The 16,660-nt window shown below is 47.4% G+C and overlaps 2 protein-coding genes across 5 annotated transcripts; one reads left to right on the top strand and one right to left on the bottom strand.

Annotated features, from left to right (window-relative positions):
• Positions 1–65: 65 nt before the first annotated feature.
• Positions 66–9,759, top strand: CCDC113 (coiled-coil domain containing 113). Of its 3 annotated transcripts, XM_039353626.1 has the most exons (10): positions 71–552; positions 1,099–1,222; positions 2,873–3,034; positions 3,391–3,546; positions 5,065–5,145; positions 6,575–6,730; positions 7,113–7,220; positions 8,321–8,476; positions 9,114–9,215; positions 9,444–9,759. In XM_039353626.1, exons 1-10 carry the CDS (start codon positions 281–283, stop codon positions 9,450–9,452), a joined length of 1,326 nt encoding a protein of 441 aa, XP_039209560.1. In that variant the 5' UTR covers positions 71–280; the 3' UTR covers positions 9,453–9,759. The 3 variants fall into 3 exon arrangements, with proteins under 3 accessions (XP_039209562.1, XP_039209561.1, XP_039209560.1); XM_039353627.1 differs by lacking the exon at positions 7,113–7,220 and having other exon boundaries at positions 69–552; XM_039353628.1 differs by lacking the exons at positions 8,321–8,476; positions 9,114–9,215; positions 9,444–9,759 and having other exon boundaries at positions 66–552; positions 6,575–6,900; positions 7,113–7,233.
• PRSS54 (serine protease 54) lies at positions 9,638–16,326 on the bottom strand. 2 transcript variants are annotated; one of them, XM_039353629.1, is made up of 6 exons: positions 15,377–16,326; positions 14,814–14,871; positions 13,172–13,346; positions 11,524–11,774; positions 11,286–11,401; positions 9,638–10,626 (listed from the first exon to the last, which is right to left on the bottom strand). In XM_039353629.1, the coding sequence occupies exons 1-6, from the start codon at positions 15,455–15,457 to the stop codon at positions 10,135–10,137; spliced, it is 1,173 nt and encodes a 390-aa protein (XP_039209563.1). In that variant the 5' UTR covers positions 15,458–16,326; the 3' UTR covers positions 9,638–10,134. The 2 variants fall into 2 exon arrangements, with proteins under 2 accessions (XP_039209563.1, XP_039209564.1); XM_039353630.1 differs by having other exon boundaries at positions 13,172–13,340.
• Positions 16,327–16,660: the final 334 nt, after the last annotated feature.

Genomic DNA, 16,660 nt, shown 5'->3' with positions numbered 1-16,660 from the left:
CTCTCGCGCCGGCCGGTCGCCTTGACACCCGGATGACGCCCGGAGCCTCGAACTGCAATTCCCAGGATGCCTCGCCATCGGCAGGGGCGGTTGGGGCTGACGGGAGTGGTAGTCAGGGAGCCTCTCGCGCTCCTTCGGGCCGGGCCGGGCGAGTGGCCCCAAGGCTTCGCAAGTGCCCGGCCTGCCGGACTCCGCCGGCGGCCCCGCCCAGCAACCGCCGCCGGGCAGGAGAGGCGCTCCCGCGGCCCGGCCCGTTCCCCGCGGCGGTGGCAGCGGCGGCATGGAGCCCATCGGGGAGAATGCGCCTTTGGCGGCGCGGGCCCTCCTGCGGCTCCCGGGCGGCGAGGGGCGGCCCGCGTCTTGCGCCGGGCCGGGGGAGGCGGCTTGCTGGCCGCCGAGCCTGGGCCGCGTCTCGGGGACCATCCTGGCGGACGAGGAGTCGGAGCGCGACAGCGTCCACACGGGCGAGTCGCACGAGGGGGCTGAGGAGCTGCACGTGGAGCTGGCCCAGCTCTCCACTGAGCAGCTGCTGGCCCTGGTGGAGGAGAACAGGTGCGCCCCGCCGCCGGCAGGGAAGGACGGGGCGGTTCGGGGGTGCCCGGACGGCCGCAGCGAAGGAGCCTTTGTAGCCCCCGAAGTGCAGCTGGTCGGAGCCGCTGCGTTGGGCGACAGCCGCTCCCGCCCGAGTCCCCCCGGGCCGCCTGCGGGGGGAGGGGGTTGAGTGACTCACTTCCGGCAGGGACCCCCAAAGCGTGAAGCCCCCCCCCGTTGCCCGGCCAAAGGCTCTGCTGGACGGCAGTCCCCTCGGGAGCCGGTGGCGACGGTAAAGGCGTCAATCATAGTGCGGGGGGGGGTCAGTGTAAGAGGTTTCTCCATCTGCGAACGCTAGATGAGTTCAGATCATCGGGACCCGACAGGCCACATCCCAGGGTTCCGAAGGAGCTGGCAGATGTCTACATGCCTAAAACCCTTAAAAGGACTGAATTAAGGAAAGGAATTTGTCTCTCAGAATTTGTTCAAGTGCTACTGGCGGCTTTTCTTATTTGAGACGAGCCACGTGCGTATAGATTTACTCATTGAGTTTTTCTCTGTGTTCAGCCACATCAACTCCATGCTCAAAATTGAAACAGAAATGTTTGAGAAATTTTTCAATAGATTGGAGCCAAAAGACTTGGGAGCAGAAAGACATGGTTCATTGCTGGACTTGGGACAAGCACCGTATGTAAGCTATGTACTAATTTACTGTGCTGCAATTTTAGTGATGGGGTAGGTTTCCGAATGACTGAATTACATCACATGCTTACTGGTTCCTGAATGTATCCGTAGTCTTTGTTTGCCCAACACAAAGGGTAGCATTCACACATGTCTTAGGGTTTAAAACACAGTCAAAGTGAAAACTAAAGTAAATATGTTGTGCAAATGCAACCATTATGGTTTTTGCTGACCTGGTTAAGCTGTTTGCTCATCTAATACTTGGGTACACTTATCTTCATTTCTTTTACTCCTCCACAGTTAAATCTAGTTTGTCAATTCACCCTGAAACACTATATTTGTATTGTTTTACTTTAGTTATTCAGATTTGCCTTATCTTGAATCTTTCCTCCAAAACCTTCACTCATATATAGTTTCTCCATGGCAGTCAGAATCTGCATTTCAGCAGTGCAATCCCAACCCATTCATGTTAGCCTAACCTTAGTGGACCCCTCCGCCCTGCTCCTGCAAATTTGCAGCCCATGAAATCTGTCCAACTCAGGTGATCCCGAGAACAGGGCAGGTGGAGCACAGGTCAGAAGTCGGGTCTGGCTACCCGGGAGGAGCTCTGGAAAGGTCCATCTGGCAGTGCAGCAAAGGCAGAGATGGTCAGTTTTTCCTTAGCTTGTTGCTTTGCTTTAATGTGACTCTCAAGCGCTGCTGAAAAGGCTATGCAACACATACTCTCCTCTTAAGGATTCCCCATCCTTCGGAAAGCACAATCTAGTGATGGCCTTCTATGTTTGCTAGATTCAGGTTGCCATTTCTTCACAGGCTCAAGGTGGCACATAAGGGCTTTTGTTTTGTTCTGTTTTGCTGCAACAGCCCAGTGAAATCAGCTGGGCTGAGAAATTAGGACTGGCAGCAGGCAGCTGAGAGCGGATTGAACTCAAGTTCGCCCGTCCCTTGTGCAACACTGTTGGGGTGGGAGCAGTTCCTGGTAAGGTTCGGATTATTGCAACATTTTTCCTCAGCAAGGAGAGGGTTAGGGTTAGAGTTTGAATTCTACTAAATTCCAGATGGGGTAATTTCTCAAACTTGGTCAGCTATCCGTAAGTAATGTGGGTGAGAAATGGAACATCAGAGTCCCCTGAATATTTGATTAAGTGCCTGCTAAGCACCCAAACCATGTTGGAGCCCCTGGCAGTAGAGCAGAAAGGTTGATTATGTCGCCTCTCCAAGGGTAAATACAAGTGAGATTGTGGCAGCATCATAAGAGAGCAGGAAGGGTTAGGCTCAACATAGGGCTCAAGCCATTCACAGGGTTATTCTGTTCCCTTCCATCCTCAGCAAGACATCTTTTAGGTATTGCCGTAGATAAATTTAACACCTGTGGTTAATCCTCCATGTTGGGCCCAGAACAAAATAGGCTGCTGCTGGAGTTAAGTGAATTGTTTTGGTTGTTTCCATGTTTATGGTTTGAAAATATTTTTCTAAGTTGAGATTTTATGATGAGATGTTAAGTCATATTTGTATCCAGTGTCTCTTAAGACATCAAAAAGTTAATACTGAATCAGAAAAAGGAAAGCTAAAAACTAGTTTGGCAAATTCTAAGATTAAAATACCAAAAATTTGGCTTTTGCTGGATCACGTGACTAAAGATGGTGCCTTTGGGTTATAGCCGCGGAGCAGGCGCAAGTCAAAGTCCCGCCTCACAACCGATCGTGTGATCTGCCTGACAGTGGAACAGAAATGTGACCTGGTCCAGCGGGAGCTGGACGAGACAAAGGAAGGCCTGCAGCTGATGAAGGAGAACTCAGAAAGGACCTTGCAGAATTACTTGGTAACATTTCCCTTAGAATGGCTGTTTGAGGTACGCTGCTGGAGAATTCTGGGAGTTGAAGTCCACAAATCTTAAAGTTGTCAAGGTTGAGAAACCCTGGGCTGGACTGCATTTCCCAGCCCGTGTCACCAGGTCCAGGGACTTGTACTTCACTGTCTTGGGGATGGCAGGTTGACCCCCATCCCTGAGCTGTAGCAAGGCCAGGTGTTCTTTGTGGCCAGAACTGCCGGTGGTGGCTTACACGTAGGAGTGTCCGCTTTGCCTGGCTGGTTTGAGCTTCAAGGGCTGCCCTCCACAAGCAAATAAGTGAAATATATCATTTACTTATTATTTCCAATGTAATTTGAATTCTGCAGGCTGTCCTAGAGGAAGCAGATATTCGCTTTGTTGAAATTAAGAGAGCCATGATGGAGTTTGACAAAGACATAGTCAAAACCATAACTAAGAAGAAAGGGAGCGTCATTGCCTCTGATAAAGTGCTGCGATACATGGAGGACCGGATTCGCTCTAGGGTCAGTAGAGAAAGTTGGCAGTTAGTCGGTTCTTCTCATTTTATTCTTATAAATTATATTGACATTGATGAATGTGGACACAAGATCTCTTTTCCATAGGCATTCCTATAGTATTCCTGATCTTTGGTATGTGCCGAACAATGAAACATATTTAGATATCTGTAATAGTCATTGCCTTCAGAAAAATATTGAATTATTGTTTCTTTATTAGACCATTCTCAAAAATAAATCTTTCACTTTATGAAGCTCTATAAAAATATAATTGCCATTTTGGAAATCCCCTGTCTACTTGATCCTCCATTATTGAGTATAAAGGACATCAGGCAGGAAGCAAGCAATGTGGCTCAGACATCACAGAATTCTCAGACTGCAGGTTAGATGAGGCCATTTTTATGAGAGGGGAGATTATGCCTGTGAATGGCCTTGGATGTATTTTGCACTCTGTTTTTATTTTTTGTGTTTTTTTTAATCTTATGTAAGCTTCCTAGAATTGTTAACTGGTGAATTGGGTGGTAACATAAATTGATTAAACAACAACAGCAACAAAACAAAATAAATAGAATATGCCGTTTTGCTTCTTGATTTAGCTGTATCCGAATGGAAGTCACAGCTTCTCTCCCTTTACATCACAGCACAGAGAGATGGGAAAGTCTTACTGGAGCCGTAAAACGTGCAAAAAGTGGGGTCATTCTTTTCAGGATCCAAACTGAGGGAAATCAGAAGTTTGGGCTTGGGAGTTTCAGGGTGCTTTAAGCCTTCCAAATAATTGAGGAACCGACATCACTCCTTAAAGTTACTGAAACACCTTCCCAGAATGAGAATGCAGCTCTTATAGGTAATTGACATGTAAATTTATAAGCTGTGCAAAATAGTGTAATCCCTGAGTTGTTGCAAGCAATCTGTCTGGGAATAAGGAATGTCCTTTCCATTTACATCATGCCTTGTCCTCCTCACAGTATTGAGGAAATCAAATCAAATCACGGTATCATAGAAAATGAAAACATAAGACAAACCATTTGTTTAAGGTATACTTGGTCTCTGTTTCATGAATTCCAGTTATCTCTCCAGTCTTAAATAATTTCATATATTTTTATTTCATAGAAAATAAGGACATTGTAATTACTTCCCAAACTCAGAAAATATTGTGGTAGTTATATTTTTATAGCAGAATTAAAAGATTTCCTTTGTCATATACGATGACTGAAATAAGGCGGTCCTGGCGTGTAAGATTCATTTTTACCATGTTCAAAGCCACATGACTTGGTATACTTATTTATACTTACTTCTTTCACTCAATGTACATGGCTGTCTAATTGAAACAACCCAGCGTAACTCGGTGCATGGTTCATGTGACACAAGTCCCAGTCTGGACAAACGGTTTTCTGCCTTACCAGGGTGTGGAAATCTGTCCCAGGTCCCCAATACATCCTGGAAATTTGGATCAAATATGGATGGGAAAGAGAACTTCCCAATGGAAGTAGAAATCTGAAAAATCAGTCAGGTTGCTTTATTTTTCAGGATGTTATGAAAGAAAAAATTCATTTGAAAAACGATTCTCTAAAAGTTCAGAAGAAGAAGATGCAGATGCAACTCCAGCAGGTATAGCCCATTCTTGACCATGCCAGCAAACGCGCCTTTAATTTTTTATATATTGTAGAAAAAAATAAAAACCCTGCAGATTACATACATACATACATATATATGTAGTAGATGCTTTCAAAAATCTCAAACAGAAAGCAAACAGACAAAGAAAAAAAGACAAAAAAATATTAGGAGAGGGAATCCAACCAAGGAAGATATGCATGTATTAAAATAAATGCATAAAAACACCTAGTTGAGCTTTACCAACAGTGGAATCGGGTAAGTCGGCATTCTGGTCATTTGGCTTCAGAGTTTGGTAGTGTGAACATTTTCCTTCAACCCAGAATTTCAGCTCTGGAGGCTGATCGCTTTTGCCCCAGAACTTAATTTCAAGTTTAGCTAGAGTTCAAGATTGATAACATGAAGTTCTTCGTAAGTTGATAAATTCCAGATTGTTGAGTAATTAAGACTAATTATCATAGGACATATTATTTAAACTAAGTTTCGTTTTAATAACATTTAGTTGTCTTCCGTAAATTTGTGGAGTTCTCAAGTACCTAATCATACCAATATTAATTGAACTTATTTTCCTTCATATCCACAAAATCCACTGTTTTACCTTAAGGTTTATTGGACTTTTTCTAGTTAATTAAAATAGAATTTACCACAATGTTTTGGACATTATAACCACAACGATAGCTATAGAATACCTATATTTATTAATAATGTAGGTTTAACTCCCATAATATAACCAACATATTTGATTGCCAGATTCAAGGCCAAATGACAAAAGTGCTTGAGCAATTTGAGAGGATTTCATCTATTTTTCATGGTTTGGGGTTCCAAGCAAAGAGTCGGACTAGAAGACCTCCAAGATCCCTTCTAACTCTTATTCTGTTATTCATTCCATCTACTGTCCTTGAACTGAAACTATGTTCAGAACTGGGATACCAAGAGAAAAAGTAAAGCGACAGTTTGAGCAGGATAGACTAGCCAAATGGACTTAAAAAGTAACCCAAACTAAGTAAACTAACCACAAAAAGCCAACCAAAGCTAAAATTAACCAAGAATAGTTCAGACTTGAATAAAACTCTCTAAAAACCTGGCCTAACTTCAGCTGTCGCAGGACAGAAGAGCAATGCATTTGCATACCATGTTTGGGTCTGTCCTTTAAAGTTGTGCTGTCACTTACCTCACTATCCTCCTGCCCTCTCTTTACCCCACTCCAGAAATTCTCTCACTTTCCTCAGCTCTTCAGCCCCTTCTGGAAGTTGAGACCCCTTTGTGTTTATCCGAATTTGACTTTACTGCAGTGGAGCATGAAAGAATGATCTAGCCAAAGGTCAGATCCAGGGCTGCCCCAGCTTTCTGCAGCCTGGTCAGGCTGGGCTGGCTCTGAAATGCTTCAAATGGGTGCCTGTCCATCACATTTGTGGCTGATTTGCAGAAGGAGGAGCTGGGAGAGGCACTGCACGAGGTTGATTTCCAGCAGCTCAAGATTGAGAATGCTCAGTTCCTGGAGAAAATAGATGAACGAAACCAAGACTTACTGCAGCTGAAGCTGACTGTTGGCAACACCCTGCAGATCCTTAACTTCTACAAAGTAAGACAGTTGAATCTACCTGGCTCCGTCCGGCCCTTCATCTCAAGAGGGCTGCCGAGAGGGTCCCGAAAGACCACCCGGCACACACTCTCCAGCCCTGCATCACGTATGGATCCCCATCGGTCAGCCACAAAAGGACCGTGGGAGGGATGAGTGTTAGCGTAGGATAGGCAAGTACTAAGGGTGCTCCTGGGATGAAAGGCGGAAAAGGGGAGCTTGAAAGGGGTTGGGGGGGGGGAAAGTATTCACGCTGCCACCCCTTCCCAAACAAGCAGAGTCTGTTCTGTATTCTGCCTCTCGCTGGAGGTTTTGTCCAGCCAAGATACATTCACATTTCTGTACTTGACAAGGATGTCACCCTTTGGGTCGTGTTATATTTTAGAGGAAGCTGTATTATGCAACAGCCATGGCTGCCTACCTGGTGAAAGACATTGCGCAGAGAAAGGAATCCCTGGAGAAAATTGCTCACGAGGCCACCCTTGTGGAAGAGGTAGGGGAAGAGGGGGTCTCCAGCAGGGGCCAGGAGGAGAAAGACCTCAGGAGCTTCTGCTGGTTTACTCTGGGAAGGCAGCCTTGTGGCCTGCAGGGGACATTTAGAGCCATCTGATTAGCTGACCTTTACCGTGGTTTTACTTTTTTACTTGTTTTAACAGTTGCCTTTGATTCCTCAGTTACCTCAATCAGTGTAGATCAAATTGTTTCACGGGAGACAAATCCAGGCCCTAAAACAAACCAAAGATTCCTGGGCAGGAAATGAAAAGACTCCTCCCTGGAAGGGTTGGCTTCACCCTCTTTCATGCTTCGGGAGTGTGAATAAAATGTTAAAAACTGTAGAGGGCAAATTTGGATAATCGAAAAGCAGAATTCCTTTAGTTAAAAAGAAACGGTGGTGCCTGCTCAACAACAGAAGCTTTAGCTTTCTCCACTCTGAAGATGGAGCGGTTTACTTCTGCTGAGCAACTTCTGCTCCCTTCCTGGATTGCCACTGTTTGCCGAATCAGCCAATTTCCTTCTGGCTCAGGCTGGATGCAAGAAAAACTGCCCCAAAGCCAGTTGGCAGCTGGAAGCGCTGGAGCCCTGTGAGACTTGGCGTCTCGTGCGCAGTTGCTCAAGTGAGCGAGCCTGAGGCCTAACCATGAGGGGTGAACATCCATTTCCTCCTTTCCTGTACTGGGGCAGCTGCTCCAGTTTTTTCAAGGGGGGCAGGGATTGCTGTATTTGCAATCCAGTGGCTTTCAGTCCTTCTTCCCAGCAGTTCTGTGTTGGCAGAAGGGAAGACAGTTGAACTTTTTCAAACTGCTTTACAAAGAGTCGGGATGTAGAAATGGAGACGGTGTAGAAATTCCCTGGTCACTAATACTAGATTTTCCTAGGAATCCATGAAGTGTACTATGAATATAATTTCTTCAAAGAAGCAGGAACGGTCTCAGTATTTAAGGAAGCAACAAGGGCAGATGGGTTTAATCCTTTTTCTGTGCCATTTTTTTCTGCGTGTAAAGATCCTGAGTCCCAGTTAAGGTCAATCCGGTGGTAGGCAAAAGATCAAGGCCAAGATCAGAAAGCTCTCAGAGTACTTTGTCTCTTTCACAGGAACGGGTAAAGGCTGAGATCCTGAACAAAAAATTACGGCGACAACTGGCAGAATACAGAGTTCCTCCTGTTCTCAACTATGTTCATGAGAAGGTGGCTGTTCACGATCTAGAAAACACCCTCAGGATCTGGGAGAGGAAGGTGGAAATTGCAGAGGTAGGGCTGCGATAGTGGGTCACTTTTGGATGGAAGTGTGTTTCTTATAGGAACACAACCTAGTTGATGTGCCACAAGACAGTTTGTGGCATCTGGCTGAAGAAAACCAAAAATCATTATTGGAGAAAATTCCTAAAGATCATGGGAAAATCACGTAAAAGAATATACTTAAGCCTCTGCTGTTAGGTTCATGTCTGTCCCCCTCGGAGCCTGAACTTGCTGAGGGAGATGGAGGGGGAGGCGTTTGGAGGAACAGGGGGAGGAGCAGGCTGAGGCAGGCCAGGACAATAAAAATAGCAGGCACTGCAACTTGTGCTTTGTTTGGAAATTGTTTCAGACCTGGGAAAAAATAAAAGGGTGATCTGCAATATTCTGCCATGGGAGCAGATAAGTTAACATTCTGTTAAATTATTGTAATGGTTATCTGCTAGCCATTTTGTGAGAACATGCATAGTGGGTTGTGAAAAATCTCAAATATGCCCATCAGTCCACATCAGCCCCCCCCCCCCCCAGAGGTGGAGATTCCTGGGCAGGTGGACTCTGCCCTTCCTGGAGGCCAGAGGAGGCCTCCGTTGACCGGAGGGGCTGTGAGAAGGGGAGGCTGCCCATTCCCCCCTCCTCCTTTCCTCTGTCGCAGATGGCCTTGCAAAGTTACCGCAACGTTTGGCACAAGGCGAAGATGGCCAGTCACCAGCTGCAGGCTCTTCTGCCCGAACAGGAGAGACACAAAGCAACACAGGTGAGGAAGGGGGACCCTCGCCTGGCCTTGGATGGGACCAGGAGCCCCCTGAGCACAGTGGGGGCTTCCATGGCCTCTCTTGGGTGCCTGCTGTCTATCTGAGCCCCCCCCCCCATTTCTCGGCTCACTTTGAGCCCTCTCCCCCGTGGTATTTTCTCCCTCTCCTGTCTCTTGGAGGCAGAGCTGCACAGCTGAGCTAAAGTCACACCCAGCTTCTTTTCTCCACAGGGCCACTAGAGAAATGAGGAGAGTGGGAGAGAAACTCAGCAGCCCGTCTGCTGCGCCCGTAGCCCCATCGTCGTGGTGAACAGCTTCATCCTCGGCCCCTTCCCCTGGGCCAGACCAGGACAAGCCTTGGACAGGCACAAAGCTTTCTCCATATTGCATGTTTATGCCTCTACAGATTGCTTTTGTAAAGTGGATTAGTAAATTGATCTGTTTTTAAGATATTAATGGATCATGATAGAACTAGTTGACTACAGAGCTATGAAGTATATTCAGATCACTCAGCAATATGGTAATGAATAAAAGGAGTGGTAATATATTCAGACTCCCTGCGTACTGGGCTCAAATTTAGCATCTTGGGAACTGGGGGGGGGGGGGGCTGAAGCCTTAATGGGATGCATTTTCCAAAGAAAGACAGGCCCTCAAAGTCTCTGCCAGAGCCTGAGAAAAAGTGGAAAGGCAGATCCGCAGTCAGAGCTAGGGCAACACCATCAAGCAGAGAAATCGCAGGACTTTCTGTCCTGCAGGCCCTCATAAAGCTTCCCAGGTTTTGATGCTTTGTGTTCTTCCCTCTCAGGATGTCCCAACTTCTCATAGAGCAAGGAGACTCTATGGATAAACTTTAGTTGTGCAGAAGGATCTCCCAAGAGAAATCTGATCTCGGGGCCCAGGAACAGTCTGGTTGCCCAGTGGTTCAGGAAGCCAGGAGGTGCAGCAGGAGGCCCATGCAGAGGAGGCCCTGCAGCCGCCACGGATGACCGGGCTTTGCTGAAGACATGGCGAGCAGCTCCCCCCCATAGTAGTCGTAGTAGAGTGGAAGCTTCACTCGTGCCTCGATTGGCTCTTTGGGGGGGCCCAGGCCACTCTCCTCCAGCTCCTCTGAAAGCTCCAGGCTGAGGGGGTCTTCCGAGGCATCGGAGACATTCAGGGCTCTCAGATCCAAAAAGGGTTCGAACAGCAGCCCCTCCCGTTCCTCTGCTGGGCCCCCAAAGGCCTGATACCTTTGGCCAGGAAAGGGGGAAGCTGGAGCCCTCCATCTGGCCGTGGTGGCCACGATCCAGTCACTGTAGTAGATGAGTCGGCTGTAGACGAAGGGCCCGTAGCATCTGGTGCCCCCTTTGCTCAGCAGGCCCTTCAGCACCTGCCTGCCTTCTGCCTCACACAGGACCGGGTTGCCAGCTGACCCCTTGGAGGGAAGACAGATCACAATTCAAGGCCCTTTTGGACCATCTGAGGCACAACTAGTTGACCTCATTGAGCCCAACTCCCCCTGTAGGGTGGACATCTCAGAGGTGCTCAGCACCCCAGCAGGAGAAAAACAGACCAGCCAAGTGAACAAGATGAAGTCTGCGGGGTTCGAAGGAGTCCAAATGGCCATCTGGCCCAGTGGTGGGATTCAGCCGGTTCACATCACTTTGGAAGAACCGGTAGCTAATTTTTTGTTGCCCAGGCCCAGAATGGTCTTCCGGAAGCGGCTTCCACACAGAGAACCGGCTGTTCACCTATTTGAATCCCACCGCTGACCTGGCTCACCCCAAAGTCTTAGAAGGGGCTGGAGGCTCCTAACAAATCGACAGCTACTCACAGGAATGATACAAGCAAATGGCTGCAAATTAGCACCCTGCAAAAATCTCTGCCCATTTGTATAATTGTAACACAAATGCAGAGGATCCTCTGCAGTATAGGGGAGCTATCTCAAATCCAGATTTTATCAATTATTTTGTTCAAAGGCCAGAGAGACAGATGTGACTTAGTTCTTTAACCTCAGAGGCTTGCAAAAGAAACATGGCAAAGCCCCCAGTTGGATTAACGGGGAGGTTAGCGCACCCTTCAGGGCCTCCTCACCAGGCATCCAGGCATCTGGTCCCCTTCCCGGTGGCTGCAACACTCCGTGCTGATGGTTCTGTGCAAGGGACAGGGGTCCACATCTTCCACTGGGAGTTTCTGCAGAGGACCAACCCCTGGAGAGCCAAGACAGCAAAGAACCGCTATGAAGTTTTAAAGCTTGGCAGACGGTTCTCCATCGCCTCCCGCTCTCCCTCTGAGGCAGCGGGGGAGCTTCGCAGGTAGAGAGCTGGCTCACCTCCTGGAGGGTCCAGCCAGCCGGCCACAAAGCATTTCTTCAGTGCTGCCCTTGGGAAGTCTGAGGTGGGGAAGCAGATGGGCTGCACGGTCACGCTGAAACGGAGCGGAGTGCTTGTCTTCAGCAGAGCGATGTTGTGCACCAGGGTTATCTCGTCAAAGGCCTCATGGAGGACAATGGTCTGGATGGGCAAAAGAGATTCCCCAGGCCCTTTTGGATCTGAAGCTCCAGCCAGAACAGAGAGCTGGGTTCTGGAAACAAAGGAGAGGTAGCAGGACACGGCAAGGGGACTGGAGAAAACATGAATTGCCCAGAAAATCTGGAGTCCTGGTCACTTTTCTAGATGGGCTTGGCCACCTTTTTCTGACAGATCTCTTGGGCTGGAGGAACAAAATCTTATCAGATGAATTTCCGCTGCCTGGGGATGGAGGAGTAGTAATGGAAAATTTGTTGGTTTGAAGCCAGTGACGTGCAAATAGCAGAGAAGACACATGAACCTCAGAGTCAAATTGGATTTTTTTCATTAGGATCCTGGCTGAGGGTAGAAACTTAAATTTCCCCACATGCTTCAAAAATTGTAAAGGCGGCGTCTAAAAGGGTTGTTGGCTACAGAAAGGCTTTTCCTGGCTGATTGCTGTTGTGTGTGTAGTTGTCAAAAGCAGGAACAGAGTTGGGCAGAGGCGAGGCCCAGAAAAAAAAAACTGACTCGTCCATAAGTGGATCTGGATGGGCCCCTTTCAGTTTCTTTCCTAGTGCCAAGAGGACAACTGAAATATTCTTAATATACACAATTAACAAAATATTTAAAAAAAAAATAAAAAGACAAATCCCAAACAAACTGAAAATACAAACTAAGAAGGAAAGAGAGAAAATGCATCTATCTTATCCCAAAGATGCTTTTTCAAAAGGCAACTGGACTTTGTTTTTCTTTGAAGATGTGGCCCATTGGGTGGGCGTGGCTGCGGTGGTAACAGCAGACTGGGTGGGACTAAAAAGTTCAATCAATCAAATCCAACTTTGCAAGATCTTTTTTTTTCCACGAGAAATTGAAATTGATTGAACATTTTTTTTTTTTTTGCGTACGGCAGCAGAGGCCTAAAGCGAAAAGGTTTTATAAAACCCAGATGAAGGCCTAGGAGTGGGGCAACGGCGTGTGTGCCCACAGAGAGGGCTCTGTGTGCCACCTGTGGCACGCGTGCCATAGGTTCGCCCCCACGGGGTTAGGGCATCAGCCGGTTCACCAAAGTCAACAAAAAATTAGCTACCGGTTCTAGTGAACCGGTGCAACCCAGCTGAATTCCACTACTGCTTATGACCATTTTTCACACTTATGACCGTTGCAGCATCCCCAGGGTCAAGTGATTTACATTTGGATGCTTGGCAACCGATTCATATTTATGACAATCGCATTGTCCCGGGGTCTTACGATCACCTTTTGCAACCTTCTGACAAGCTAAATCAACGGGGAAATCAGATTCACTTAAGAACTGTGTTACTAATTTAAGAACTGCGGTGATTCACTTAACAAATGTGGCAAGAAAAGTCATAAAATGGGGCAAAACTCATTTAAGAAGTTTCTTGTATGTGTGTGTGTGTGTGTGCTTGTATATTTTTTGCTTGCTTGCTTGAATGAGCCCCTGAGCATTACCTGCTGTGGAAGCTGGAGGCTGTGCTTAGGATCCAGTCTTGACTTAGGATGGAGCCCAGCGCAACGTGGCCGCCCTGATCCTGCAGTGAGACCATCCAAGGGAATTCACCAACAGCAGCAACCTCTTGGGTCGTGTTTGTGGGAACTAAGCTGGCTTGTCTGCCGCAACCTGCAGCTTTGTGAAAGAAATGGGCAAGTCCATCATCAGAGCCTCCTTGGCCTTGCCTTAAGTTTTGGGGCTTCTTCCCTATTGTCCCAACATGCCCAAAGCTTTATTTTACCATTATTTTTGCTATAATTTGTCTCTTGCACTTCCTGGCAATGTTACCCTTGTTTCTGATTGCACACTAAAGTGCCGTACAAAATCTCTCAGAGCCCCCAGCTTCCCTTCCTGGCTTCAAGAGATCCTTCCTTCCACCCAGTGCCTCTTCTCACTCCACTCCAGATGCCCGTAAAAAGCCTGCCAGCTTTGCACCCACTTATTTGTAACACCGTAAAATGTGGGGCTCGCACGGACTCACTCCTTCTATTTGAAGAGCCGATGACAGCCGTGGCTAGGACCTTTACACCCTTTTGGGTGGTGCACCATTTATGTCCATTCTGGACTGGGAAGCTCTGCTTATGGTCACTTATGCCCTCCTATCTTGTCTGGTCTACTGCAATGCACTTTACATGGGGCTGCCCTTGAAGAGCATTCGGAAGCTTCAGCTGTACAGAATGCAGCTGCACAGGTAACAAATGGTCCTCAGACATGCAACACATATAACACCACGACTGCATCAGCTGCATTAGTTACTAGTGTGTTTCTGAATGCAATTCAAGGTGCTGGGTATGGCCTTTAAACCCTACAAGCTTTGGACCGTCTCTTCTCCATAGTTTCTACCTGTCCAACCCTCTCTGGCAGGCTGGGCCTGCTTCAGGTCCTGTCAGCCAAGGAATGTTGGCTGGCACGGACCAGGAGATGCGCCTTCTCTGCTATAGCTCCTGCCCTCGGGACTCTCCTTCAGAGACTAGGATGGCCCCAACCCTGTTGGCCTTTCATAAGGCCTTCAAAACCTGGCTATGTGCCCAGGCCTGGGGCTCTGAATGTGTTAAGAGACCCCTTTCTTGGCTCCAATGACAATTATAATGTCCTCAGCAGCTGCATATATTCGTTTTTCTACTGTTTATAACTGTTTGATTGTTTTAGAAATATTTGCTGCCCACAATTAGTGGATTGAGATGGGCAGCTATAGAAGTGAATCAATAAACTTCTTTTCATGGTCTGTCTGGACAATCCCAATTCTGGGAAGCATAACCAGTCATTTCACACAATGGGCAAACGTGGTTGAGGGGCATCCAACTGATCAACCAGCTTTGCAAAGTTTCTCTGACTGTAAAAGTTGAAGGGAAGGTGAATGAGCAATACCGAAATAGCAATGCAAGGGCTAAACAATGCTTCAGCGATTGGAAAGGAGACTTCCACCAGTTCGGGCAGTTTACCCAGTCTCCTTTCCTTTCTGCCTGGACAGGATCTGGCAATGGCAGCAGGGCACTCATAGACAGAAGCAGCACAAGGCTGCTTCTTCCTGCCTCCATTACTTTGTGTTTCTTGAATGTGTGTGTGTGTGTGTGGGGGTGCATGCTCAGGAGTTCCACTTACCAGCTCCAGAAGAAGGCAGGGTGAACACAGAGAGAAGCAGGACTCCAATATGCTGGCCCTGTCAAAGAGAGGGAAGATGAGGGGGGGGCAGTTCTCCTTCTCCTCACCCACAGGCCAAGCAGGTTTGTCAGATGGGCAGCCACAGTACCCCAAGAGGAGCTGCTGGTCAGTTTCCTTTGGAGCATTTCTAGGTAGGCTGAGTCTGCTGGCTACTTGGGGTGGATGGAGTGGTCCTATAGGCTTCCTCAAGAATTGACAGAAGGCACTTTTCTCCAAAACACAAGAGGCTGCCTCTTCTCATCTGCAGTGGCTCAATGCATTAGGAGGGGGGGTTGGGTGACCTCTACAGCCTGCATTCACAGCCACTGGGTGGGTCACAGCAAAATCCCAGCAGTTAGGCTAGGGCGAAGCTGGGAGTCCTGGGCTCAGTTTTCAGCGTGAGGATCTTTGGTGGAGAGATTAGTCAGGGCTGAAAAAAGGCCTCTGGTAATCTGGAGTTTGGAAGGAGAAGGGTAAGAAACCCGGCCCCTTAGGGCATAGGCAGAGGGCAAGAGAGTTCTTACCAATGAATTTCTCACTCCGTCTTGTGATTGCTGAGTTTCTCCCGTTCTTTGTTTGAGACAGAAATGTGATGTCTCTTTCATTCTGCAATGTCCAGGGTTGCAGAACTGATCTTCTGCTAGGGCTCTGTGCTGATTTAGTGCTATGTTGATAGCCCTGTTAAGAACACAGTTGCCATGGCACCAGAATTCTGCTCTTCTTCATCACTGGCAGAGAGAATGTTCCCCATTTGCCATGAGCAGCCAGACTGAGAGGCTGGACACAGAGGTTGCCAGGCAAGGAGGCCTCCTTTTCCTTGCCTTCCATCTGTTGATTGAGCAGCTTCTGCCAGGCTTCTGGTGCCTTTCCCGCCAACTTGGATCTTGATTGCCAGAAATCCAATCCATCGCCAGCAAAACTGGGTTAAATCAGCCACAGGTCTGACTTCAAGAAATTTTCTATGGCTCCCCAAAGAAGCAGAAAATTTCTAATTGCAGATGGACAATTGTTATAACAACTCCATAGTTTAGCTAAGAAGTGAGTGTGGTGGCGGGTTGCAAATGGGAAGGAGCAGAAGCAATTTTATTGGCATTCCTGGGTGTCTCCTGCACCACCATTTTGATCTCAAGGAATTTTTCAACAACTCCCACCGCATGCGATTCAACCCCCCCCCCCTTCCGATTGTTGTCAAGTTGAGAGCGGAGAAGAAACCAGGTGAAAAGTGAATCATTGTTGACAGGTGGCTTTTGCCCTCCTGCCCCAACAATACAAACCCCAAATGCTTCGGGAAAAGCAAAAACTATTTATAAAGAGGGCATTCAAGTCTTTATATAGTGTACAGAAATAAATGATACATATATTCAATATATGCAATGTGTCAGAAAGCAATGAATCAAACCTTTCTTGTTTTTCTTTGAAGACATTTCACTTCTCATCCAAGAAGCTTCTTCAGCTTTGACTGGATGGTGGGGAATGGAAGGATTTATACGCCTTGCAGACAGCTGGTTGTTTGCATTCTTTGAGTCATTGATGCTATCTGGAGGTTCACCTGTGTTGTCAGGGTCACCTGAGTAGTGCAAATGGATGTGTAGCCTTCTTGGAATTGTTGAAAGGACTGTGTTGTAGACTGGAGATAGATGTTGTCTCCCTCCCCCTCTGTTGAGAGGGGGCTGTTCAATCTTGACCTAGATGGCCTCTTTGACCCCCCCCCTTTCAAAGCAGAGGTCCTCTCTGTCCAAAATGTGGACTTTGCTGTCTTCAAAAGAGTGGCCTTTGTCTTTTAAATGCAGGTGGACTGCTGACTCTTA

This window comes from Crotalus tigris, unplaced genomic scaffold (assembly GCF_016545835.1).
Source record: "Crotalus tigris isolate CLP2741 ecotype Arizona unplaced genomic scaffold, ASM1654583v1 scf7180000018525.42219311030:4301911, whole genome shotgun sequence".
In the NCBI taxonomy this organism is placed as follows: Eukaryota; Metazoa; Chordata; class Lepidosauria; order Squamata; family Viperidae; genus Crotalus; species Crotalus tigris.
The sequence above is the reverse complement of the archived record's forward strand: the minus strand, read 5'-3'. Positions and strand labels throughout refer to the sequence as shown.